The sequence below is a fragment of the Colobus angolensis genome, unplaced genomic scaffold (assembly GCF_000951035.1).
Source record: "Colobus angolensis palliatus isolate OR3802 unplaced genomic scaffold, Cang.pa_1.0 Scaffold81, whole genome shotgun sequence".
NCBI classification, from domain to species: Eukaryota; Metazoa; Chordata; class Mammalia; order Primates; family Cercopithecidae; genus Colobus; species Colobus angolensis.
In genome coordinates, this window is record NW_012121932.1 from 7,666,073 (window position 1) to 7,688,034 (window position 21,962).

The 21,962-nt window shown below is 40.1% G+C and overlaps 1 protein-coding gene and 1 pseudogene across 2 annotated transcripts in view; both read right to left on the reverse strand.

The window, feature by feature from the left end:
- RAB3GAP2 (RAB3 GTPase activating protein subunit 2 (non-catalytic)) overlaps positions 1 to 14,723 on the reverse strand; it is a 116,891-nt gene extending 102,168 nt beyond the window's left edge. The window contains exon 1 of the mRNA XM_011929459.1: positions 14,423 to 14,723. Coding sequence (XP_011784849.1) covers positions 14,423 to 14,537 — 115 coding nt within the window. The 5' untranslated portion in view covers positions 14,538 to 14,723. The remainder of the gene's footprint in view (positions 1 to 14,422) is intronic.
- LOC105502797 lies at positions 8,654 to 11,874 on the reverse strand (annotated as a pseudogene). Its single transcript, XR_001000403.1, has 2 exons — positions 11,786 to 11,874; positions 8,654 to 10,129 (listed from the first exon to the last, which is right to left on the reverse strand). The product of XR_001000403.1 is annotated as an aurora kinase A-like (transcript).
- Positions 14,724 to 21,962: the final 7,239 nt, after the last annotated feature.

Sequence of the window (21,962 nt, forward strand, 5' to 3'; positions counted from 1 at the left end):
AAAAAAAAAAAAAACCCCAAGACAGGACAAGATGGATTCACAGTGGAATTCTTCCAGAGGTACAAAGAAGAGCTGGTACCATTTCTACTGAAACTATTCCAAAAAACTGAAAAGGAGGGACTCCTCCCTCATTCTGTGAGACTAGCATTATCCTGATACCAAAACCTGGTAGAGATACAGCAAAAAAAGAAAACTTTAGGCCAACGTTCCTGATGAACATCAATGCAAAAATCCTCAATAAAATACTGGCAAATAGAATCCAGCATCACATCAAAATGCTTATCTACCATAATCAAGGTGGCTTCATTCCCAGGATGCAAGGTTGGTTCAACATATTCAAATCAATAAATGTGATTCATCACATAAACAGGGCCGGTCACGGTGGCTCAAGCCTGTAATCCTAGCACTTTGGGAGGCCGAGATGGGCGGATCACGAGGTCAGGAGATCGAGACCATCCTGGCTAACACGGTGAAACCCCGTCTCTACTAAAAAAATACAAAAAACTAGCCAGGTGAGGTGGCGGGCGCCTGTAGTCCCAGCTACTCGGGAGGCTGAGGCAGGAGAATGGTGTAAACCCGGGAGGTGGAGCTTGCAGTGAGCTGAGATCCGGCCACTGCACTCCAGACTGGGCGACAGAGCGAGACTCCATCTCAAAAAAAAAAAAAAATCACATAAACAGAACTAAAGAAAAAAACCACATGAATATCTCAATAGATGCAGAAAAGGCCTTTGATAAAATTCAACATCCCTTCATGTTAAAAACTCTCAATAAATTAGGTATTGAAGGAACATACCTCAAAATAATAAGAGCCTGGTATGACAAACCCACAGCCAATATCATACTGAATGGACAAAAGCTGGAAGCATTTCCCTTGAAAACCAGCACAAAACAAGGATGCCCTCTCTCACCACTCTTATTCAACATAGTATTGGAAGTTCTGGCTAGAGCAATCAGGCAAGATAAAGAAACAAAGGTTCTCAAATAGGAAGAGAGGGAGTCAAATTATCTCTGTCTGTAGAGGATATGATCCTATATCTAGAAAAACCCATCGTTTCAGCCCAAAAGCTTCTTAATCTGATAAGCAACTTCAACAAAGTCTCAGGATACAAACTCAATGTGCAAAAATCACAAGCATTCCTATACACCAACGACAGACAGGCAGAGAGCCAAATTATGAATGAACTCCCATTCATGACTGCTACAAAAAGAATAAAATACCTAGGAACACAGCTAACAAGGGAAGTGAAGGACCTCTTCAAGGAGAACTACAAACCACTGCTCAAAATCAGAGAGGACACAAATAAATGGGAAAACATTCCATGCTCATGGATAGGAAGAATCAATATCGTGAAAATGGTCATACTGCCCAAAGTAATTTATAGATTCAATGCTATTCCCATTAAACTACCACTGACATTCTTCACAGAATTAGAAAAAAAAAACTATTTTAAAATTCATATGGAACCAAAAAAGAGCCTGCATTGCCAAGACAATCCTAAGCAAAATAAACAAAGCTGGAGGCATCATGTTACCTGACTTCAAACTATGCTACAAGGCTACAGTAACCAAAACAGCATGGTACCAGTATAAGAACAGACACATACACCAATGGAACAGAACAGAGAACTCAGAAATAAGGCCCTTACCTACAATCCTGTGATCTTCGACAAATTTGACAAAAACAAGTAATGGGGGAAGGACTCCCTATTTAATAAATGGTGGTGGGAGTACTGGCTAGCCATATGCAGAAAATTGAAACTGGACCCCTTCCTTACAACATATACAAAATTTAACTCAAGATGGATTAAATACTTCAAGGTAAAACCCAAAACGTAGAAGAAAATCTAGCAATACCATTCAGGACATAGGCATAGGCAAAGATTTCATGATGTAAATGCCAAAAGCAATTACAACAAAAGCCAAAATTGACAAATGGGATCTAATTAAACTAAAGAGCTTCTGCACAGCAAAAGAAACTATCATCAGAGTGAACTGATAAAAATGGGATCTAATTAAACTAAAGAGCTTCTGCACAGCAAAAGAAACTATCATCAGAGTGAACTGATAACCTACAGGAGAAAATTTTTTCTATCTATCCATCTGACAAAAGTCTAATATTCAGAGTCTACAAGGAACTTACAAATTTACAAGAAAAAAACAAGCAACCACATTATAAACTGGGCAAAGGACATGAACAGGCACTTCTCAAAAGAAGACATACATGTGGCCAAAAAACATACTGAAAAAAAGCTCAATATCCCTAATCATTGCAGAAATGCAAATCAAAACCACATTGAGATATCATCTTGTGCCAGTTAGAATGACTATTGTTAAAAAGTCAAAAAACAACAGATGCTGGTGAGGTTGCAGAGAAAAAGGAATGCTTTTACACTGTTGGTGGGAGTGTAAATTAGTTCAACCATTGTGGAAGACAGTGTGGTGATTCCTCAAAGACATAGAGGCAGAAATACCTTTTGGTCCAGCAATCCCATTACTGGATATATACCCAAAGGAATATAAATAATTCTTTTATAAAGATACATGCCCACATATGTTCACTGCAGCACATTCACAATAGTAAAGACATAGAATCAACTTAAATGCCCATCAATGATAGACTGGATAAAGAAAAATGTGGTACATAAACACCCTGGAATACTATGCATCCATAAAAAGGAATAAGATTATGTCCTTTGCAGGGACATGGATGGAGTTGGAGGTCATTATCCTCAGCAAACTAATGCGGGAACAGAAAAACAGACACCACATGTTCTCATTTATAAGTAGGAGCTAAATGATGAGAACACATGGACACATGGGGGAGAACAAAGGACAAAACACACTGGGGCCTATTGGAATGGAGTGGGGAGAGAGAACATTAGGAAGAATAGCTAATGGATGCTAGGCTTAATACCTGGGTGATGGGGTGATCTGTGCAGCAAACCACCATGGCACACAGTTACATATATAACAAACCTGCCTATCCTTCCCATGCATCCCTGAACTTAAAAGTTGAAGAAGAAGAAAGTCTCACTAAGGCAATACTTCCAAGAGAGCTTTCTGTAATAATGGAAGTATTCTATATCTGTGCTGCTCAATACGGTAGCCACTAGCAACATGTGGCTTGAGCACTTCAAATGTAGCCACTGTGACTGAGGGAATGAATTTTTTTAAAACGTATATGTAAATAGCCATATGTGGCCAGTGGCTACCATGTTAGATAGCACAGTACTGAGGTTTTAACATCTTAAAGGTAGAGTATAAGTAGTCAGGTGGTGGCTTTTATGTCTGATTTCACAGACCTTAAAAAAAGTGGGGGGCAATGTGATAATAAGTAATGTCTACTCTCTTGACCTGATGAGATTCTGTCTTCTGGGGAACTTATATGTGAGACTTAGACTCACTTTGTACAAAGAAAAGCAATCTATGTTCAAAGGACCATTTCTGGTCTCCTTTTTAAAGGCAAGGTGTGGTCACAGCAGATACCTAGCAGTTTCAAGAATTCTTCTCTATGAGGAAGGTTCAACAACTTACTCTTCATTTAAGGTCTCAATAGTCCCAAATTGTATTAAGCATAGTACTCATTCAAAACTACTTATCATACTTCCAGGATTGTCACGTGTATACTCTAAAATAACCTCTTAGGAAAATCATGCTAAGAAAAAGATAATCTTCTCCTTTGGAATACTGCAATAGCCTCCTAACTGGTCACTCTACTTCCACTTTACCCATCACTCCCATCCATTCTTCTCTTTGCTAACAAAGAAATGTCTCTAAAATATTTGTCTGGCTATCCTATTTCTCAGTTCAAATTCTAATAGTCTCAAACTCCATTGCCATTGCTATTACCTTAGTTCTGCCTTTATGGGCTCTAACTTGGACTTCTACAACTATCTATCTAATGGTCACCTGCCTCTAGCTTTGAACTGCCCAATCTATTCTCTTCACAGCTACCAATATATCTGTTTAAAACTCAAATCTTAAAATACTTTTGTTATACTTTTACTTAAAACCATCAATGGCTACCCTCTGCCCGTAGCAGAGATTCTTAGTATGCTGCAAATGGGTTAGAGGTGAGCCAAGATATTGATCCTTTTAGCAGTAAAAGCAGTCAGGTAGGGCCTGGAGCTATTGGAACTATGTCACTTTCCATCATAAGCAGCTTTGTCACATTTTAAAATAATCTATTATCAATCTAATTGACTGACATTTTGTATTTTAGTTAAAAAAAAAAAAAACACACAGGCCAGGCACAGTGGCTCACGCCTGTAGTCCCAGCATTTTGGGAGGCCAAGGCAGGCAGATCACAAGGTCAGGAAATCGAGACCATCCTGGCTAAAATGGTGAAACCCCATCTCTACTAAAAGTACAAAAAAAAAAAATTAGCCAGGCATGGTGGCAGGCACCTGTAGTCCCAGCTGCTCCGGAGGCTGAGGGAGGAGAATGGCGTGGACCTGGGAGGTAGAGCTTGCAGTGAGCCGAGATCGCACCACTGCACTCCAGCCTGGGCGACAGAGCAAGACTCTGTCTCAAGAAAAAAAAAAAAAAAATGTATCATCTTAACCATTTTTAAGTGGACAGTTCAGTAGTGTTAAGTGTACTCACAATGTTGTAAATAAATAAATAAATAAATAATCTCCAGAACTTCATCTTGCAAATCTGAAACTCTGTATCATGAAACAATTCCCGTTCTCCCTTCCCTCAGCCTCTGGTAACCGCCATTTTATTTTTTGTTTCTATAAATGACTACTTTAGCTTTCTCATGTAAGTGGAATCATACAGAAGTTGTCTTTTTGTGACTGGCATATTTCACTTAGCATAATTTAACAAGGTTCATTCATGTTATAGTATGTTACATTTCCTTGATTTTAATGGCTAAACAGTATTCCATTGTGTGTATAATACCACATTTTGTTTATCTATTCCACCATCGATGGGCATCTGGGTTGCTTGCAACCTCTTGGCTACTGTGAACTGTCTATGAACACGGGTGTGCAAACATCTCTTCAAGACCCTGCTTTTAATTCTTTTGTATATATACCCTGAAGTGAGATTACTGGATCATATAATTTTTTTTAAAAGTTTGAGGAACTCTATATTTTTTCCATAGTGGTTGTACCATCTTATCATCCCACCAACAGTGCACAAAAGTTTCTAATTCTCCACATCCTCACCATATCCTATTACTTTGTTTTTTTTTGATAGTAGCCATTTCTAATAAGTGTAACATTTCATTATGTTTTGGTTTGCATTACTTTGATGATTAGTGATGTTGAGCATCTTTTCATATTCTTTTTGGTCATCTGTATATCATCCTTGAAGAAATGTATACTTAAGTCCTTTGCTCATTTTAAATAGGGTTCATTTTTTGTTGTTGTTATTGAACTGCAGGAATTCTTTATATATTCTGGATTTAATCCCATATCAGATACATGATTTGCAAATATTTTCTCCCATTTTGAAAGTTGCCTTTTCACCCTGTTGATTGTGTCCTTTGATGCACAAAGCTTTTAAGCTTAGTGTAGCACCATTTGTCCACTTTTGCTTCTGCTGCCTATGCTTTTGGTGTCATATCCAAAAGCATGCAAGTCCAAAGTCATGAAGCTTTTCTCCTATGTTTTCTTCTAGAAGTTTTAGTGTTAGGTGCTGCATTTAGGTCTTTATTTAACTTTTGTATATGGTGTAAGGATTCAATTTCATTCTTTTGCATATGGATAGCCATTTCCTCTAACATCACATGTTGAAGAAGCTGTCTTTTCCCCCAAAGAATGCTCCTCGCACATTTGCTGAAGACCATCTTGACCATATATGTGAGGGTTTACTTATCAGCTATCTATTCCATTCCATTGGTTTGTTTGTCTTTATGCCAGTATCATACAGTTTGGGTTATTATAGCTTTCCAATATGCTTTGAAATCAGAAAGTGTGAATCTTCTAACTTTTTTCTTTTCCAAAATTGTTTTAGCTGTTTAGGGTCCATAGCTCTTTTTTTTTTTTTTTTTTGTATGCTATTATGCCAACAAAAAAAAAAAAGAAAAAAAAAAAAACTGGGAATCACTGAGCCTTACAGGAGAATGGCCTTCAAATTTTTTGTTCATATATGCCCCAAAACAATTTTTTAGTATGTATCCCTTGCAAAAAATATGTAATTTCAGTTATACTATAAACATGCACATTTAAAAATAAAACTATTATTACTTTTTAAAACTTAGTGGATTCTAAACACTATAGGGAAATGATACCCACCAACATCTATTAAAAAAAAAATGCTGATCTTCTCAACACTTTTTACAAGTCCTTCATTCTCCTTGAATACTTATTTTTATTCTACTTCCTCCACAGAATGCTATTTTTTTTTTTTTTTTTTTTTTTTTTTTTGAGACGGAGTCTCACTCTGTCGCCCGGGCTGGAGTGCGGTGGCCGGATCTCAGCTCACTGCAAGCTCCACCTCCCGAGTTTACGCCATACAGAATGCTATTCTAATAAACATAGATTTTTATTATTATCAGTACAAAACTTTCTCTGCAAAAAAGGATATGAATTGAGAAAACATTTTCCTGTGATCATAAGACTCTTAAGTATTAACAATTTTCTTCTTGCTGGAGTTATTGCAAATTACTATAAGTAAATAAATGAGGAAAACAACATAAATGTACCATGTATCTTGATAATTAAACAAAAAGTATAATTGGAAAACTCATAATAAAATGAATGGAGGAATTCACAGCACTTGGATTAAATGGGAGGGTTTTTTTACACCTTGAAGCAACTTACTATAATAAGACTACAAACATGTCAGAGGTAAAGTGGGAGAAGGCGGGGTGGAACAGTAGGCACTTTCACAGGTACATGTGGAAAATGATTTACTTAAAATCATCTGTTCCCAAGCAACCTTTAAAAAATTTCCGTGATCCCAGAGTACTCTTACTTCAATCTAAAGACTCTGCTACTGAATAAAATCTAAACTCCTTCACCAACCTCTTCAATTTTATCTCTTACCATATCCCACCCTCCCACCACAATTTACTATTTGCAGCTTTCTGAATCCCATACTGTTTCACATCTGTTATCTATCTTCTCTCCATCTGATGGACACCTTTAAACTATCAATGTGAAAATATCACCTCCTATATGAAGACTTTCTGGGTTTCCTGGAGAGACTAGACCAACACTCCTTCATTCTCCCCCATCGTGTGCCATATCATAGCATTTATACTACATATAAAAAATAGAGTATTTCATATCCTTTGTGATATTCCATTATGTAAAGTGATTCTATGATTTTAGGTTATCCTAAATAAAGCACATTTTTCTCAGAGATTCCTTAAAAACATGAATTGATTATTTCAACATAATTCCCTACATGCTTTATATTCTGGTTGGTAAAAGAGGCAAGAAGGAAAGCTGTTCTACATTTTTAGTATGTCAACAAGAAATTATTTTACTATTAGGTAAATCAAGAAATCTACAATATTATAATACCCAAATTATCTCCAACTATTCTGGCTCTCCCTCTCTGTTCATGTATTTATTTATTTATTTATATGTTTGCCCAATTCAACTGTAAATTTCAGAAAGTTCTGGTCTAGTCATTGGAAATTATGTCACTGTAGGTTAAATGGGGACTCATAAACTGGGGACCTATACTCTACCCATCCCTGCAATTTCAAAGTAATAAACCAGGGAGAGTGGCTCATGCCTATAATTCCAGTACTTTGGGAGTCCAGGTGGGAGGATCACTTAAGCCCAGGAGTTCAAGACTAGCTTGGGCAACAAAGCAAGACACCATCTCAACAAAAACTGAAAAAATTATATGGGCATGGTGGTGCATACCTGTAGTCCTAGCAACACAGGAGACTGAGGTGGAAGGATCCCTTGAATCCAGGAGTTTGAGGCTGCAGTGAACTATGATCACGCCACTGCACTTTGGCCTGGGCAACAGAGTGATGCCCTGTCTCCAAAAAACAAAAACAAAACAAACAAAAAAGCCACAAAGCAGTAAGACCAGACTTCATGTCTTAAGTAGATAGTATTTACTTTACAAAAACAATTTTTTTTGTTTTCTGTTTTTTGTTTTGTTTTGTTTTTTTGAGATGGAGTCTCACTCTGTCGCCCAGGCTGGAGTGCGGTGGTGTGTTCTCGGCTCACTGCAAGCTCCACCTCCTGGGTTCATGCCATTCTCCTGCCTCATCCTCCCAAGTAGCTGGGACTACAGGTGCCCACCACCGTATAAAAACAATTATTAACAGTTGTCATTAATGTAAACATTGGGAAAGGGTAGGGCTCAGCATCTTTTAAAGCTATAGAGGACAGTCTTCTTTTGTAATTAAATATACAAAGTAACATAAAGTCATACCTTGATAATTCAAATATAGAAGAGAGTAGTATCACTGTATCTCTAGCAGCTGTCCACATTAAAATAAAAGTTTTTTTTTTTTTCTGTACAAATATCTTTATTTTCATATTTAAAAAGAATCACATACTCATTCCAACAGTTTTACCAGGTTTGGCCAACCCAATAAGTTACACACTCAGGTACCTGGAAGGTTATTGGACAGCTCCTTAACCGAATGAGTCAGGGTAAAGTGGTCACTTTCCCCACAGCCAGACTCTGGATTTGCCTCCTGGGAAGACACCATGCCTGACACAGTCAAACCTTGCCTCCAGATTATGAACCAGTATAAGTAACACAATTCTCGTGGCTACTTTCACTTCAGAGTGTCATGTTTATTGATGTGGAGCTTGCTGAGGAGGGAGGTTAAGGCACACCTACTCAGTAAAACAAATATTTCTTGTAGTGTTCTAGATTGAGGGCAGCAGTCAATGGTAAAATAAACCTTGGTAGCATGTTCCTGATAGGTTATACGGCGGCACTGGCTCAAGGATTTCTCCCCCTGCACGATTCCTAAGAATGTTTGCTAGTTGATTCTTTGTTTTGGCAATTTGATGGTTTTGATGAATTTGCTGTGATCCAGGGGTATTCAAGTACTTCTCTGAGCACTGGCCTCTGGCTGGGATTACGCTTCAACAGTCTTGAAATGAGGTCCCTGGCTCCCTCTGTTACAAAGTCAGGGAATGTGAATTCTCAACCAATGATATTCACATTTGGTGTCTTGGTATGTGTCTGCCTCAAAAGGAAGCTTCCCAACTAAAAATTCATAGCAAAGAACTCCAAGGCTCCAGAGATCCACCTTCTCATCATGCATCTGACCTTCAATCATTTCGGGGGACAGGTAGTCCAGGGTGCCACAGAGAATGGTCCTCCCGGAAGATGGAGCATGTACTGACCACCCAAAATTTGCAATTTTAAGCTATCCAGCTGATCCAAGAAGTAAGTTCTCTGGCTTAATGTCTCTATGAATAACTGTCTTTGAATGACAGTAAGACAGGGCATTTGCCAATTCTGTGATATAAGTAGCAGTTCTCTGCTCATCAAACTTTGAAAGTTTCTGAAGTTCTCTATCAACTGTTTCAAGTGATGTATACTCCAGAATTAGGTAGACTCTAGTGGCATCATGGAAATAACCATACAGTCTGATTATATCAGGATGTTGAAGGTGGGACTGTATTTCTACTTCTCTTCTGAGTTGATGCTCCCCTCCTGCTTTCTCCAGCTGAGCTTTAAATAACACTTTAAGAGCCAGAATAAACTTCTTTGTTTTTCTCTTGCCAAATAAACACTACCAAACTTTCCTTTACCCAGAGGGCCACCAATTTCAAAGTCTTTCAAAGCCCATTGCCTCTTTTTTGATTCTTCATTTTTCTGTTTTGATGTCAGTTCCTCCTCAGGATTATTTTCAGGTGCTGACAGTGGGGGCTGCTTGTTCTTTTGGGTGTTATTCAGTGGAGTACACTGGATGACGGGATGAGGTACACTGGTAGCCTGCAATTGCTTCTGCTTCTGATTCTGAACTGGCTTGTGACTGGAGACAAGCTTTTGTGCTTGCAAAGGAACACGCGGGGAAGAATTTGAAGGACACAAGACCCACTGAGCCTGGCCACTATTTGCAGGTAATGGATTCTGACAAGGAAATTGCTGAGTCACGAGAACATGTTTTGGACCTCCAACTGGAGATGAAGCCTTAACAGGCCCTGAAATGCAGTTTTCTTTAGATTGGTCCATGATGCCTGTGACCCTAGGACCTGAGTCTTCCAAGAGCTCAGCCCAATAAAAGTACTTTTAAACCAACTGATACACCTCTATAATTCACAAGTAATTGGGGTGTTTTATGTTTTTACATATCCTCTAGAGATGAGCTGGGTTAAGAAATTAAAACTATATCAGCTAAAAAAATTTAAGATGATCTCATGATTTCTGCTTCCCAATAAACATTTATAACATTAATAAATAAAGTGAAGAAAAGCAAAGGCAAATACCGTCAGCAGTTTAAGTCAGGTCCCATTTACCTGCTCTGCTAATTTCATTTTTTCTCTGTAAAATTTCACTGTACAAAAGTTTACATTCAAAACTCTTTATATTACGGCTTGGCCTAGCCTATCTTAAAAGTGCTCAGAACACTTACATTAGCCTATAGTTGGGCAAAATCTTCTAACACAAAGTCTATTTTATAAGGAAGTGTTGAAAATATCTCAAGTAATTTCTTGAATACTATACACTGTAGAGTACAGTCTCTCATATTTGCTGCTACCCAGCATCATAAAAGAGTATCTTACCCATTGTATCACTAGCTCTGGAAAAGATCGAGGTGCAAAACTTGAAGTATGGTTTCTACAAAGTACACATTGCTTTCACATTACTGTAAAGCTAAAAAATTGGAAGCCAAACCATCATAAATCTGAGATCATCTGTACAGGTTTTGCAAAGGGCCTCACTGGTGAAGAGGTCCATTCTGTTCATTTTCTACATGAATTGATCATAGCCACAATAATATCAACATACATAAACTCAAGAATTTGATTTAGAAGAGTAGTACATTAAACGGTATTTGTAAATCTATAGGTATAGTGCAAATTAATCTAGATGTTTGGGGTGTATTTATATCCCTAACTGCCTGTGTAAGTTGGACACGTATTCAATCTGTATGTACCTGAGTTTTAGCAACTATAATTGTGCCAGACTATATTATAGCCATTAGCCACATTTGGCTACCTAAATTTAAATTAATTAAAATTAACTTGAATTTTAAAAATTCAGTTCCTCAGTTGCACTGGCCACATTTCAAAGGCTCAATAAACACATGTGCCTAGAGGTTACCATACTGGACAGTATAGATATAATGATGAAAATAAACAGGATGATATGATTGACAATAACAAGTGGGAACAAGGGGGTTGTATTGACTACTTTAGATCAGGTGGTCAGAAAAGGCTGCCCTGAGTTGACATTTGAGCTGAGACTTGAATGACAAGATGCAACTAGCATGCAAAGATCTGCAAAAAGCATCCAAGGCATAGACAACAGTGAGGGCAAAAACCTCAGCCACAAATGTGGTTGGCTGGTTTGACAACAAAAAAGAGTGTCTGAAGCACAAGAAATAAGGGGAGAGGTGTATAAGGTCCAAGAAATGGCAGGAAGCAGAGTCTCAAGGGCCTTATACACCATTTAAGAACTTTGGATTTTATGTTAAGTGCAATCAAAAACCATAGAGGGTTATAAAAAGGGCAATGTTAGACTGGGTGCGGTGGCTCATGACTAATCCCAGCACTTTGGGAGGCTGAGGCAGGTGGATCACAAGGTCAGGAGTTCAAGACCAGCCTGGCCAACATAGTGAAACCCCATCTCTACTAAAAATACAAATATTAGCTGGGCATGGTGGCGCATGCCTGTAGTCCCAACTACTTGGGAGGCTGAGACAGAATTGCTTGAACCTGGGAGGTGGAGGTTGCAGTGAGCCGAGATCATGCCACCGCACTCCAGCTTAGGCAACAGAGTGGGACCTCGTATCAAAAAAAAAAAAAGAAAAAAAAAAAAAGGCAATGTTGTGATCTAAATTATGTCTTAAAAGCTCACTCTACCTACTGTTGAGAATTATTATGAGAAACCAAGAACGAAAGCAGGAAGATCTGCTAGAAGAAGTCACATATCATATCATAGCCCAGGTTGAGAAAAGATCATGGCCTGGACCAGGAGAATGGTAGAGGGATAAATAAAATCTGTTCCTTTTTTCTACATTCCCTATCTACAATCCTGCATCTGCTATCCTTCACAGCCAAACTCCTTGAAATAGTATACTTCACTTTTTAACTCCTTATCCTATAAATATGCTTTCTGCCTCCACTATCCTACTGAAACTGTCCTAAGGTCCAAGTTACCTCCACCTTCCCAAAACCAAGGAGCACTTTTCTATCCTTTTCTTACCTGACCCCTGCTGCATTTGCAAAGCTGCTGACCATTCTTCACCTTCATCAAATTCTCGCCTTCCTCAGCTCCAAGGGCCTTACTCTCACCTGATTTTCCTCTTTCTTTTACTCCTTCTCAGTCTTCTTCCCAGTAACCTCTACTTGACTTTTAAACACCAGTGCTCCTCTAAGTTTACAGCTTTAGTAGTCAGTGCATTTCACAACATACATAATCCTTGAGACTGAATTACAGTTTTTGCTGTTAGCTCCCCAATTAACATCTCTGGCCCAGTACTCCCTATTGTTTAGACTATCTATATCTGGTGTTCAACCAGATGTCCTTACTTGGACATACTGTAAACATTTAAAATGTGAAAGGTTGAAAATCTGTATCCTTTATTCTCTTACTATATACACTTGTCCAAACCACAAGCCAAAGACTTCCTAAACTCCCCTTCACTTACTAGTTAGAATGCCCATCACCAGACCTTCACAAGGTCCCACAGATTCTAACTCCTTTATGTCTTTCTAATCTAGTCCTTCATCTTCATCCTGCTAAGGTTCTTAATTCAAGCTCACATCATTTCTTGCTTGGATTACTGGAAGAGCTTCCCAATCCATTTCCCTTCTTCCAATCTCTCCTCCACTTTGCTACCAGAGCACATTACGGGTCTTCAACAAACGTTATTGATTACATTAAGTACAAATCTGACAATGTCACTTCTCTACTTAAACTTTCAGAGAAACCCACAACTTTCACAAGGCTTCTCATGGTCTAGCTCCTTATAACTATTACTGCCTCATTGCCCCAATTCTTCCTCTCCCATCCTCCTCTCCAGCCACTCAGCTTTTCTTAGTTCTCTAAATACTATGCCATTTCAGTCCTCCCTTCCTCTGCACATGCTATTACCGCTCCTTTACTCCTCTAACTAGTACTTCAAAGGTAGGCTTAAGTTTCACCACTTGAAGAAAATGCTTCATATCTATCTCAATCACATCGAATGGAGGAAGTTAATGATTTGTCTGTAAACCATAAGTTCCTAGAGGCAGGGTCCACCAACCTTATTTGGTTTGTAGCACCAATGACTGGCACAGAGTATGTAATCATTCACAGATGGGTTTGATTTGATATCTTCTAAATTTTTTTTTAAAGGGAGAAGAGCTTAGTGGGCCTTATATCACCATTCCAGCATAGCATAGAGTGAGGACGCTGTACTACAAAGCCAAATGTGCTTCATGTTGGAAACGCAAAAATAAAATAAAATAAAACACAAAGCACACCCTTTCAAAAGATGAAATGTAGGAAATTCTGAGAGCCTATGTAAAATCTAATAAACCAGCCTTGGAACTTTATACTACGTGGGGAAAGGCTTATTTAACACTTTGATGATAAAAATAGGTGGAAGGCTTCTCATCCCAATAAAGCAAATTAACCTTTCTTGGCTATGTCACTGTAATTTTAGTTCCTAATGTAGATTCTCGTTCACTTCCTGACAGGTTATTTTCCTTCTCTGAGAGACTCTTACCACCTTAAAAGTCACTCATTTGTCAGTCAGCCATTTGTTCTCAAAATCTGAATGGGGGAAACGCGGGTGAAAGAAGGGAGAGTGTGGGGGGATGATCAACACTTTCAGAACGGGAGGTGGCAGAAGGCCACAGTCCCCCGGGATGGAAGAGTGGGCGCTGGGGCAATACCAGAGTGGAGCGCTGACATGTGGCAAGGAACGGAGAGGATGCGATCACGGAGCAGGCAACATGAAACAGGGGACGACCCCAGGCTGAAGATGGGAGACGGAGAAGATACTCAGAGAGAAAGCTAGGAATGTGGGGGGAGGGGGGAGGGAGGAAGTGGTGACAGGCAGAGGCGAGAGGAAACAAGACGTAGTTTTGGGCCAGGAATCAGAGGGGCTGAGGAGAATAGCTGGGTCGAGAGGAAGACAACACAAATGGGGCTTCAGGACGAGGTGGGCAGGGGGTCATCACAGAACAGAGGGGAGGCACGGGGAGAACTGGGGGTCCAGAGGGCAGAGACAGGAGGCGCAGAGCGAGTAGGAGACCGGAACCCGCCGAGCAGAGGCCGCGGGTGACGGGGGAAGGAACGGCGAGGCGAGAGGCACTTACTGGGGTCCCTCCGCAAGGAGCCGCTGGGGATGTCCTCCCGCAGGTGAGGAAAGAGGAAGTCCCGGGCGGCCTGGAGGTCCTGGAAGTAGCAGAACTGGACAATGGAGCAGGCCATGGCTCCGGGGAACCCCACTACGGCACTCACCTTACCTCACCACGCCCTGCCCCCTCCACCCCACTGCGGCCGCCGCCGAGCCCCTATAGCTCTAGCCAAGCAGAAGGCGGAGAAACCAAACCGGAAGCTGTCACTGACACGGGTCCGCTGTCTCGGAGTACTGCGCAGGCGCAGGCTGGCCCGGGCGCCTAGGGAGGGCTGGCCTGGGTCACGTGACTAGGACGCCGCTGCTGCAGGTGGAGCCAAAGTCTACGTGGAGGCTTGGGGCAGATTTTCAGTCCCAGTTCTGCGTCTACACCGAGGAATGAACCCTTTCATTCATTCTGGCTTTTATCCAGAGGTGTTCTAATTGGACTTGTCCGCGCAGGCCTTTGACTCATTCAACCCATCTTATTGATGCCCTAATATTGGCACGATCTTGGTGTTTCGCAGAAAATAATTCGTTTTAAACTAGTGGCAGGCCAGTGGGGGACTGTATCCTGCAAGAGTCGGATTTTGAAAAGATTAATTGCTCTTCCGGAGATTAGCCCCGTCAAGGCTGGCTTTAGATGCTCCTGCTATAAATTTCCATAGTACTATGCAAGCCCAATATAGTACGTGTTAAATTGTATTATACTCTTATGTTTTCATTATTCATTTGGTTTTTCATTCATGCATTCATCCATCCATTCAATAAATATTTGTTAGTCTTTTAAATGCCAGCCACGCAGGGTGCTGAGCATTAGAGAACAAAAGAGAAGAAATACCTTTTCCCAGAAAGTTAGAGTTCTAGTGACTGATACAGGCAGTGAGCAATTAATTACAGTAGTTCCCTTTAATCCAAGGGGATACGTTCTAAGACCCCCAGTGGATGACTGAAACCATGGATAGTACTGAAACCTATGTATGTGTGTTATGTTTTTACCTGTACATATATATGATAAAGTTCAATTTATAAATTAGGCACAGTGAAATATTAACAATAACTAATAATTAAAATGAATAATTATGTGGAAAATGAACCCAGGGATAAAAGGGGGGAAGACTGTACTCAACTATTTAGTACTGAAACCATGGATAGTACTGAAACCTATGTATGTGTGTTATGTTTTTACCTGTACATACATATGATAAAGTTCAATTTATAAATTAGGCACAGTGAAATATTAACAATAACTAATAATTAAAATGAATAATTATGTGGAAAATGAACCCAGGGATAAAAGGGAGGAAGACTGTACTCAACTATTTAACTGAAATTGTGATCATGCTAGTAAGTGCTTCATAAATATTTGCTGAAGAAATAAATGGAATGTGTACATAAAGTAAATGGAATAACCTGTTTCTTTTACAAAGCACTGTTTTTGAAAGTACTTTACATTGTCCATTTGGAAAGTCACATATGCCATCTAAAAATAGTGTGTCTTGTCTCATTTTTTAAATGAAGAAATTGAGTCGTCTCTGAGCAGACTTTATTTTTCCAAAAAGTGAAAACAAAAAAGTATATTTTAATGTGAGCACAAAGACCTGTAGGCACTTACACATTCCCCAAAGGAAGCTTAAAGAGGCCATCCACTTTGTATGAGAAAATGGTGCAGGAATAAATGGAAGGCAAGTGGATGGGGTCCAGAGCATTCATTTCTGTCTGGCCTGTAGACATACACACTTAGTCCTAATAATATAACAACTATAATTTAGTGCCTAGGTTCCTACTCCATTATTTCCTACTTCTAGAGTAGGATGCTTTTCACAAAATAAGACAGGCAATTTCTATGTTATCAGGTTAACAGGAATCAGTTCTTCACCTATAAAAGGCAGTTGAATCAGACATGCTGTAAGGTCCCTTTAAGCATCAGGGACCTATACTTCTGTAATCAAAGCTTTCAGAAAAGGCACACTACTGGTGCTCCCTTCTTCCATCTGAAGAAATGCAATGTTTCCCCAGATCATCACTAACTAGAATAATCCAGCCCTGATATGATTATTCCCTAAAGTCCAGCACCAATCCCAAACTAAACTAAAATTTAAATTTAGATTCTTAGTGTTACTGGATGAATAACGAACACATGACTCTTTCTGGAAGGAGACTGTCATTCCTTGAAAACCATTCAAGTTCCTATTCAGGTAAATGCATTTTATGGAAGTAACCGATGTTGGCTGATTCTTCTGGCCTTTGTTCTGCCCTGAGGCATTCATATGTCTCCTGTGGTGGTCATTGAATTTCATTACTGTGTTGGCTCAGTTTTAATGGTGAAGTCCCTGACTTCCTTCCAAGTACTGTTGAAAAGGTTCATTCATGGATGTTTTTAAGGACTTTAGATACCCTTCATAGAAATTACAACACATTCATGAACTGAACTCTTCCCCCAGGAAGTTGTAACGCTGCAGGGGAGATGCCTCTGGAGTTCTGCTACCATGGTTTCTGTAGCATGTGGGAGGATTGCATCAGACAGTGAATATCACTTATTCCACAGTCATAAGAAAGCACATTGAGAAAATGTGCAGGCCTTACATATCCCAGCATTGACAGTGCCTTTCTGAGGTCTGGGTTCAGGAGGTAGGAAAAGCACTGTGACCAAAATAACAACAGGATGAGTGGAGGTACTAATGTGAACTTCCTCCATTATCCATTAGTGTGAGTCAGAGCACTGATGACTGCTGTTAAGAGGGAGATGTGTGCTCATTTTCTCTTGCCACCACCATGTAAGAAGAGGCTTTCATCTCCTGCCATGATTCCGAGGCCTCCCTAGATATGTGGAACTAGTGATACAGAGATGTGACCCAACATGTCTACCTACAGGGAAGAGGTGTGGTTTTTACTGGAATATTCTGGCAAGCAAAAGTTCTCTCCTTTTGGCTTTCTCCCTGCTTCTGAAACACATTCCTTTCCAGGAATGCGTGCTTTCTGAGGTAGACAAAAGAAGAGTTGTTCAAGTTAATAAAAAGGTCGAGGGGTGGCGCCAAGATGGCCAAACAGGAACAGCTCCAGTCTGCAGCTCCCAGTATTAACAACGCAGAAGACGGGTGATTTCTACATTTCCAACTGAGGTACCAGGTTCATCTCACTGGGGCTTGCCAGACAAGTGGGTGCAGCCCATGGAGCAGAGCAGGGCATCGCCTCACCCGCCTAATCGGGGAATTCCCTTTCCTAGCAAAGAGAAGCCATGACAGCACCTGAAAAATTGGAACACTCCCACCCTAATACATCACTCTTCCAATGACCTTGGTGTGCAAAAGGCATACCAAGAGATCATATCCCGTGCCTGGTTTGGAGGGTACCATGCCCATGGAGCCTTACTCACTGCTAGCACAGCAGTCTGAGATCGAACAGTGAGGCTGGGGAAGGGGCATCCACCATTGCTGAGGCTTGAGTAGGTAAACAAAGCAGCTGGGAAGCTCGGACTGGGTGGAGCCCACCTCAGCTCAAGGAGGCCTGCCTGCCTCTGTAGACTCCACCTCTAGGGCCAGGGCACAGCTGAACAAAAGGCAGCAGAAACTTCTGCAGATTTAAACGTCCCTGTCTGACATATTTGAAGAGAGTAGTGGTTCTCCCAGCACAAAGTGTGAGATCTGAGAACGGACAGACTGCCTCCTTAAGTGGGTCCCTGACCCCCGAGTAGCCTAACTGGGAGGCATCTCCCAGTAGGGGGGCGACTGACACCTCGTAAGGCCAGGTGCCCCTCTGAGATGAAGCTTCCAGAGGAAGGAATAGGCAGCAACATTTGCTCTTCTGCAGCCTCCGCTGGTGACACCCACGCAGACAGGGTCTGGAGTTGACCTCCAGCAAACTCCGACAGACCTGCAGCTGAGGGTCCTGACTGTTAGAAGGAAAACTAACAAACAGAAAGGACATCCACACCAAAACCCCATCTGTACGTCACCATCATCAAAGACCAAAGGTAGATAAAACCACAAAGATGGGGAGAAACCAGAGCAGAAAAGCTGAAAATTCTGAAAATCAGAGTGCCCCTTTTCCTCCAAAGGAATGCAGCTCCTCGCCAGCAATGCAACAAAACTGGACGGAGAAATACTTTGACAGTCGAGAGAAGAAGGCTTCAGACGATCAGTAATAACAAACTTCTCTGAGCTAAAGGAGGATGTTTGAACCCATCGCAAAGAAGTGAAAAACCTTGAAAAAAGAGTAGACAAATGGTTAACTAGAATAAACAGTGTAGAGAAGTCCTTAAATGACCTGATGGAGCTGAAAACCATGGCAGAAGTACGTGACGCATGCACAAGCTTCTGTAGCAGATTTGATCAAATGGAAGAAAGGGTCTCAGTGATTGAAGATCAAATGAATGAAATGAAGCGAGAAGACAAGTTTAGTGAGAAAAGACTAAAAAAAAAAAAAAAATGAACAAACCTCCAAGAAATATGGGACTATGTGAAAAGACCAAATCTGCATCTGATTTGTGTACCTGAAAGTGAAGGAGAGAATGGAACCAAGTTGGAAAACACTCTTCAGGACATTATCCAGGAGAACTTCCCCAACCTAGCAAGGCAGGCCAACATTCAAATTCAGGAAATGCAGAGAATGCGACAAAGATACTCCTCGAGAAGAGCAACTCCAAGACACGTAATTGTCAGATTCACCAAAGTTGAAATGAAGGAAAAAATGTTAAGGGCAGCCAGAGAGAAAGGTTGGGTTACCCACAAAGGGAAGCCCATCAGACTAACAGTGGATCTCTCGGCAGAAACTCTACAAGGCGGGAAAGAGTGGGGGGCAATATTCAACATTCTTAAAGAAAAGAATTTTAAACCCAGAATTTCATATCCAGCCAAACTAAGCTTCATAAGTGATGGAGAAATAAAATACTTTACAGACAAACAAATGCTGAGAGATTTTGTTACCACCAGGCATGCCCTACAAGAGCTCCTGAAGGAAGCATTAAACATGGAAAGGAACAACCAGTACCAGCCACTGCAAAAACATGCCAAGTAAGACCATCGATACTAAGAAGAAACTGCCTCAACTAATGAGCAAAATAACCAGCTAACATCATAATGACAGGATCAAATTCATACATAACAATATTAACCTTAAATGTTAATGGACTAAATGCTCCAAATAAAAGACACAAAATGGCAAATTGGATAAAGAGTCAAGACCCATCAGTGTGCTATATTCAGGAGACCCATCTCACATGCAGAGACATACATAGGCTCAAAATAAAGGGATGGAGGAAGATCTACCAAGCAAATGGAGAACAAAAAAAAGCAGGGGTTGCAATCCTAGTCTCTAATAAAACAGACTTTAAACCATCAAAGATCAAAAGAGACAAAGAAGGCCATTACATAATGGTAAAGGGATCAATTCAACAGGAAGAGCTAACTATCCTAAATATATATGTACCCAATACAGGAGCACCCAGATTCATAAAGCAAGTCCTTGGAGACTTACAAAGAGACTTAGACTCCCATACAATAATAATGGGAGACTTCAACACTCCACTGTCAACATTAGACAGATCAAGACAGAGAGCTAAAAAGGATATCCAGGAATTGAACTCATCTCTGCACCAAGCGGACCTGATAGACATCTATAGAACTCTCCACCCCAAATCAACAGAATATACATTCTTCTCAGCACCACATCGCACTTATTCCAAAATTGACCACATAATTGGAAGTAAAGCACTCCTCAGCAAATGTAAAAGAACAGAAATTATAACAAACTGTCTCTCAGACCACAGTGCAATCAAACTAGAACTCAGGACTAAGAAACTCAATCAAAACCGCTAAAGTACATGGAAACTGAACAACCTGCTCCTGAATGACTATTGGGTACATAACAAAATGAAGGTAGAAATAAAGATGTTCTTTGAAACCAATGAGAACAAAGACACAACATACCAGAATCTCTGGGACACATTTGAAGCAATGTGTAGAGGGAAATTTATAGCACTAAATGCCCACAAGAGAAAGCAAGAGAGATCTAAAATTGACACCCTAACATCACAATTAAAAGAACTGGAGAAGCAAGAGCAAACACACTCAAAAGCTAGCAGAAGGCAAGAAATATCTAAGATCAGAGCAGAACTAAAGGAGATAGAGACACAAAAAACCCTTCAAAAAAATCAATGAATTCAGGAGCTGGTTTTTTAAAGACATCAACAAAATTGATAGACTGCTAGCAAGACTAATAAAGAAGAAAAGAGAGAAGAATCAAATAGATGCAATAAAAATGACAAAGGGGATATCACTACCAACCCCACAGAAATACAAACTACCATTAGAGAATACTATAAACACCTCTACGCAAATAAACTAGAAAATCTAGAAGAAATTGACAGATTAGTGGACACATACACCCTCTCAAGACTAAACCAGGAAGAAGTTGAATCCCTGAATAGACCAGCAACAGGTTCTGAAATTGAGGCAATAATTAATAGCCTACCAACCAAAAAGAGTCCACGACCAGATGGATTCACAGTCGAATTCTACCAGAAGTACAAAGAGGAGCTGGTTCAATTCCTTCTGAAACTATTCCAATCAATAGAAAAGGAGGAAATCCTCCCTAATTCATTTTATAAGGCCAGCATCATCCTGATACCAAAGCCTGGCAGAGACACGACAAATAAAAGAGAGAGAATTTTAGGTCAATATCCCTGATGAACATTCATGCGAAAATCCTCAATAAAATACTGGCAAACTGAATCCAGCAGCACATCAAAAAGCTTATCCACCACGATCAAGTGGGTTTCATTCCTGGGCTGCAAGGGTCGTTCAACATATGCAAATCAATAAATATAATCCATCATATAAACAGAACCAAAGAGAAAAACCACATGAGTATCTCAATAGACACCAAAAAGGCCTTCGACAAAATTCAACAGCCCTTCATGCTAAAAAACTCTCAATAAACTAGGTATTGATGGAATGTATCTCAAAATAATAAGAGATATTTATTACAAACCCATAGCCAATATCATACTGAATGGGCAAAAATTGGAAGCATTCCCTTTGAAAACAGGCGCAAGACAGGGATGCCCTCTCTCACCACTCCTATTCAACATAGTGTTGGAAGTTCTGGCCAGTGCAATCAGGCAAGAGAAAGAAAGAAAGGGTATTCAATCAGGAAAAGAGGAAGTCAAATTGTCCCTGTTTGCAGATGACATGATTGTATATTTAGAAAACCCCATCATCTCAGCCCAAAATCTCCTTAAGCTGATAAGAAACTTCAGCGAAGTCTCAGGATACAAAATCAGTGTGCAAAAATCACAAACATTCCTATACACCAATAACAGACAAACAGAGAGCCAAATCATGAACAAACTCCCATTCACAATTGCTTCAAAGAGAATAAAATACCTAGGAATCCAACTTACAAAGGAAGTGAAGGACTTCTTCAAGGAGAACTACAAACCACTGCTCAGTGAAATAAAAGAGGACATAAACAAATGGAAGAACATTCCATGCTCATGGATAGGAAGAATCAATATTGTG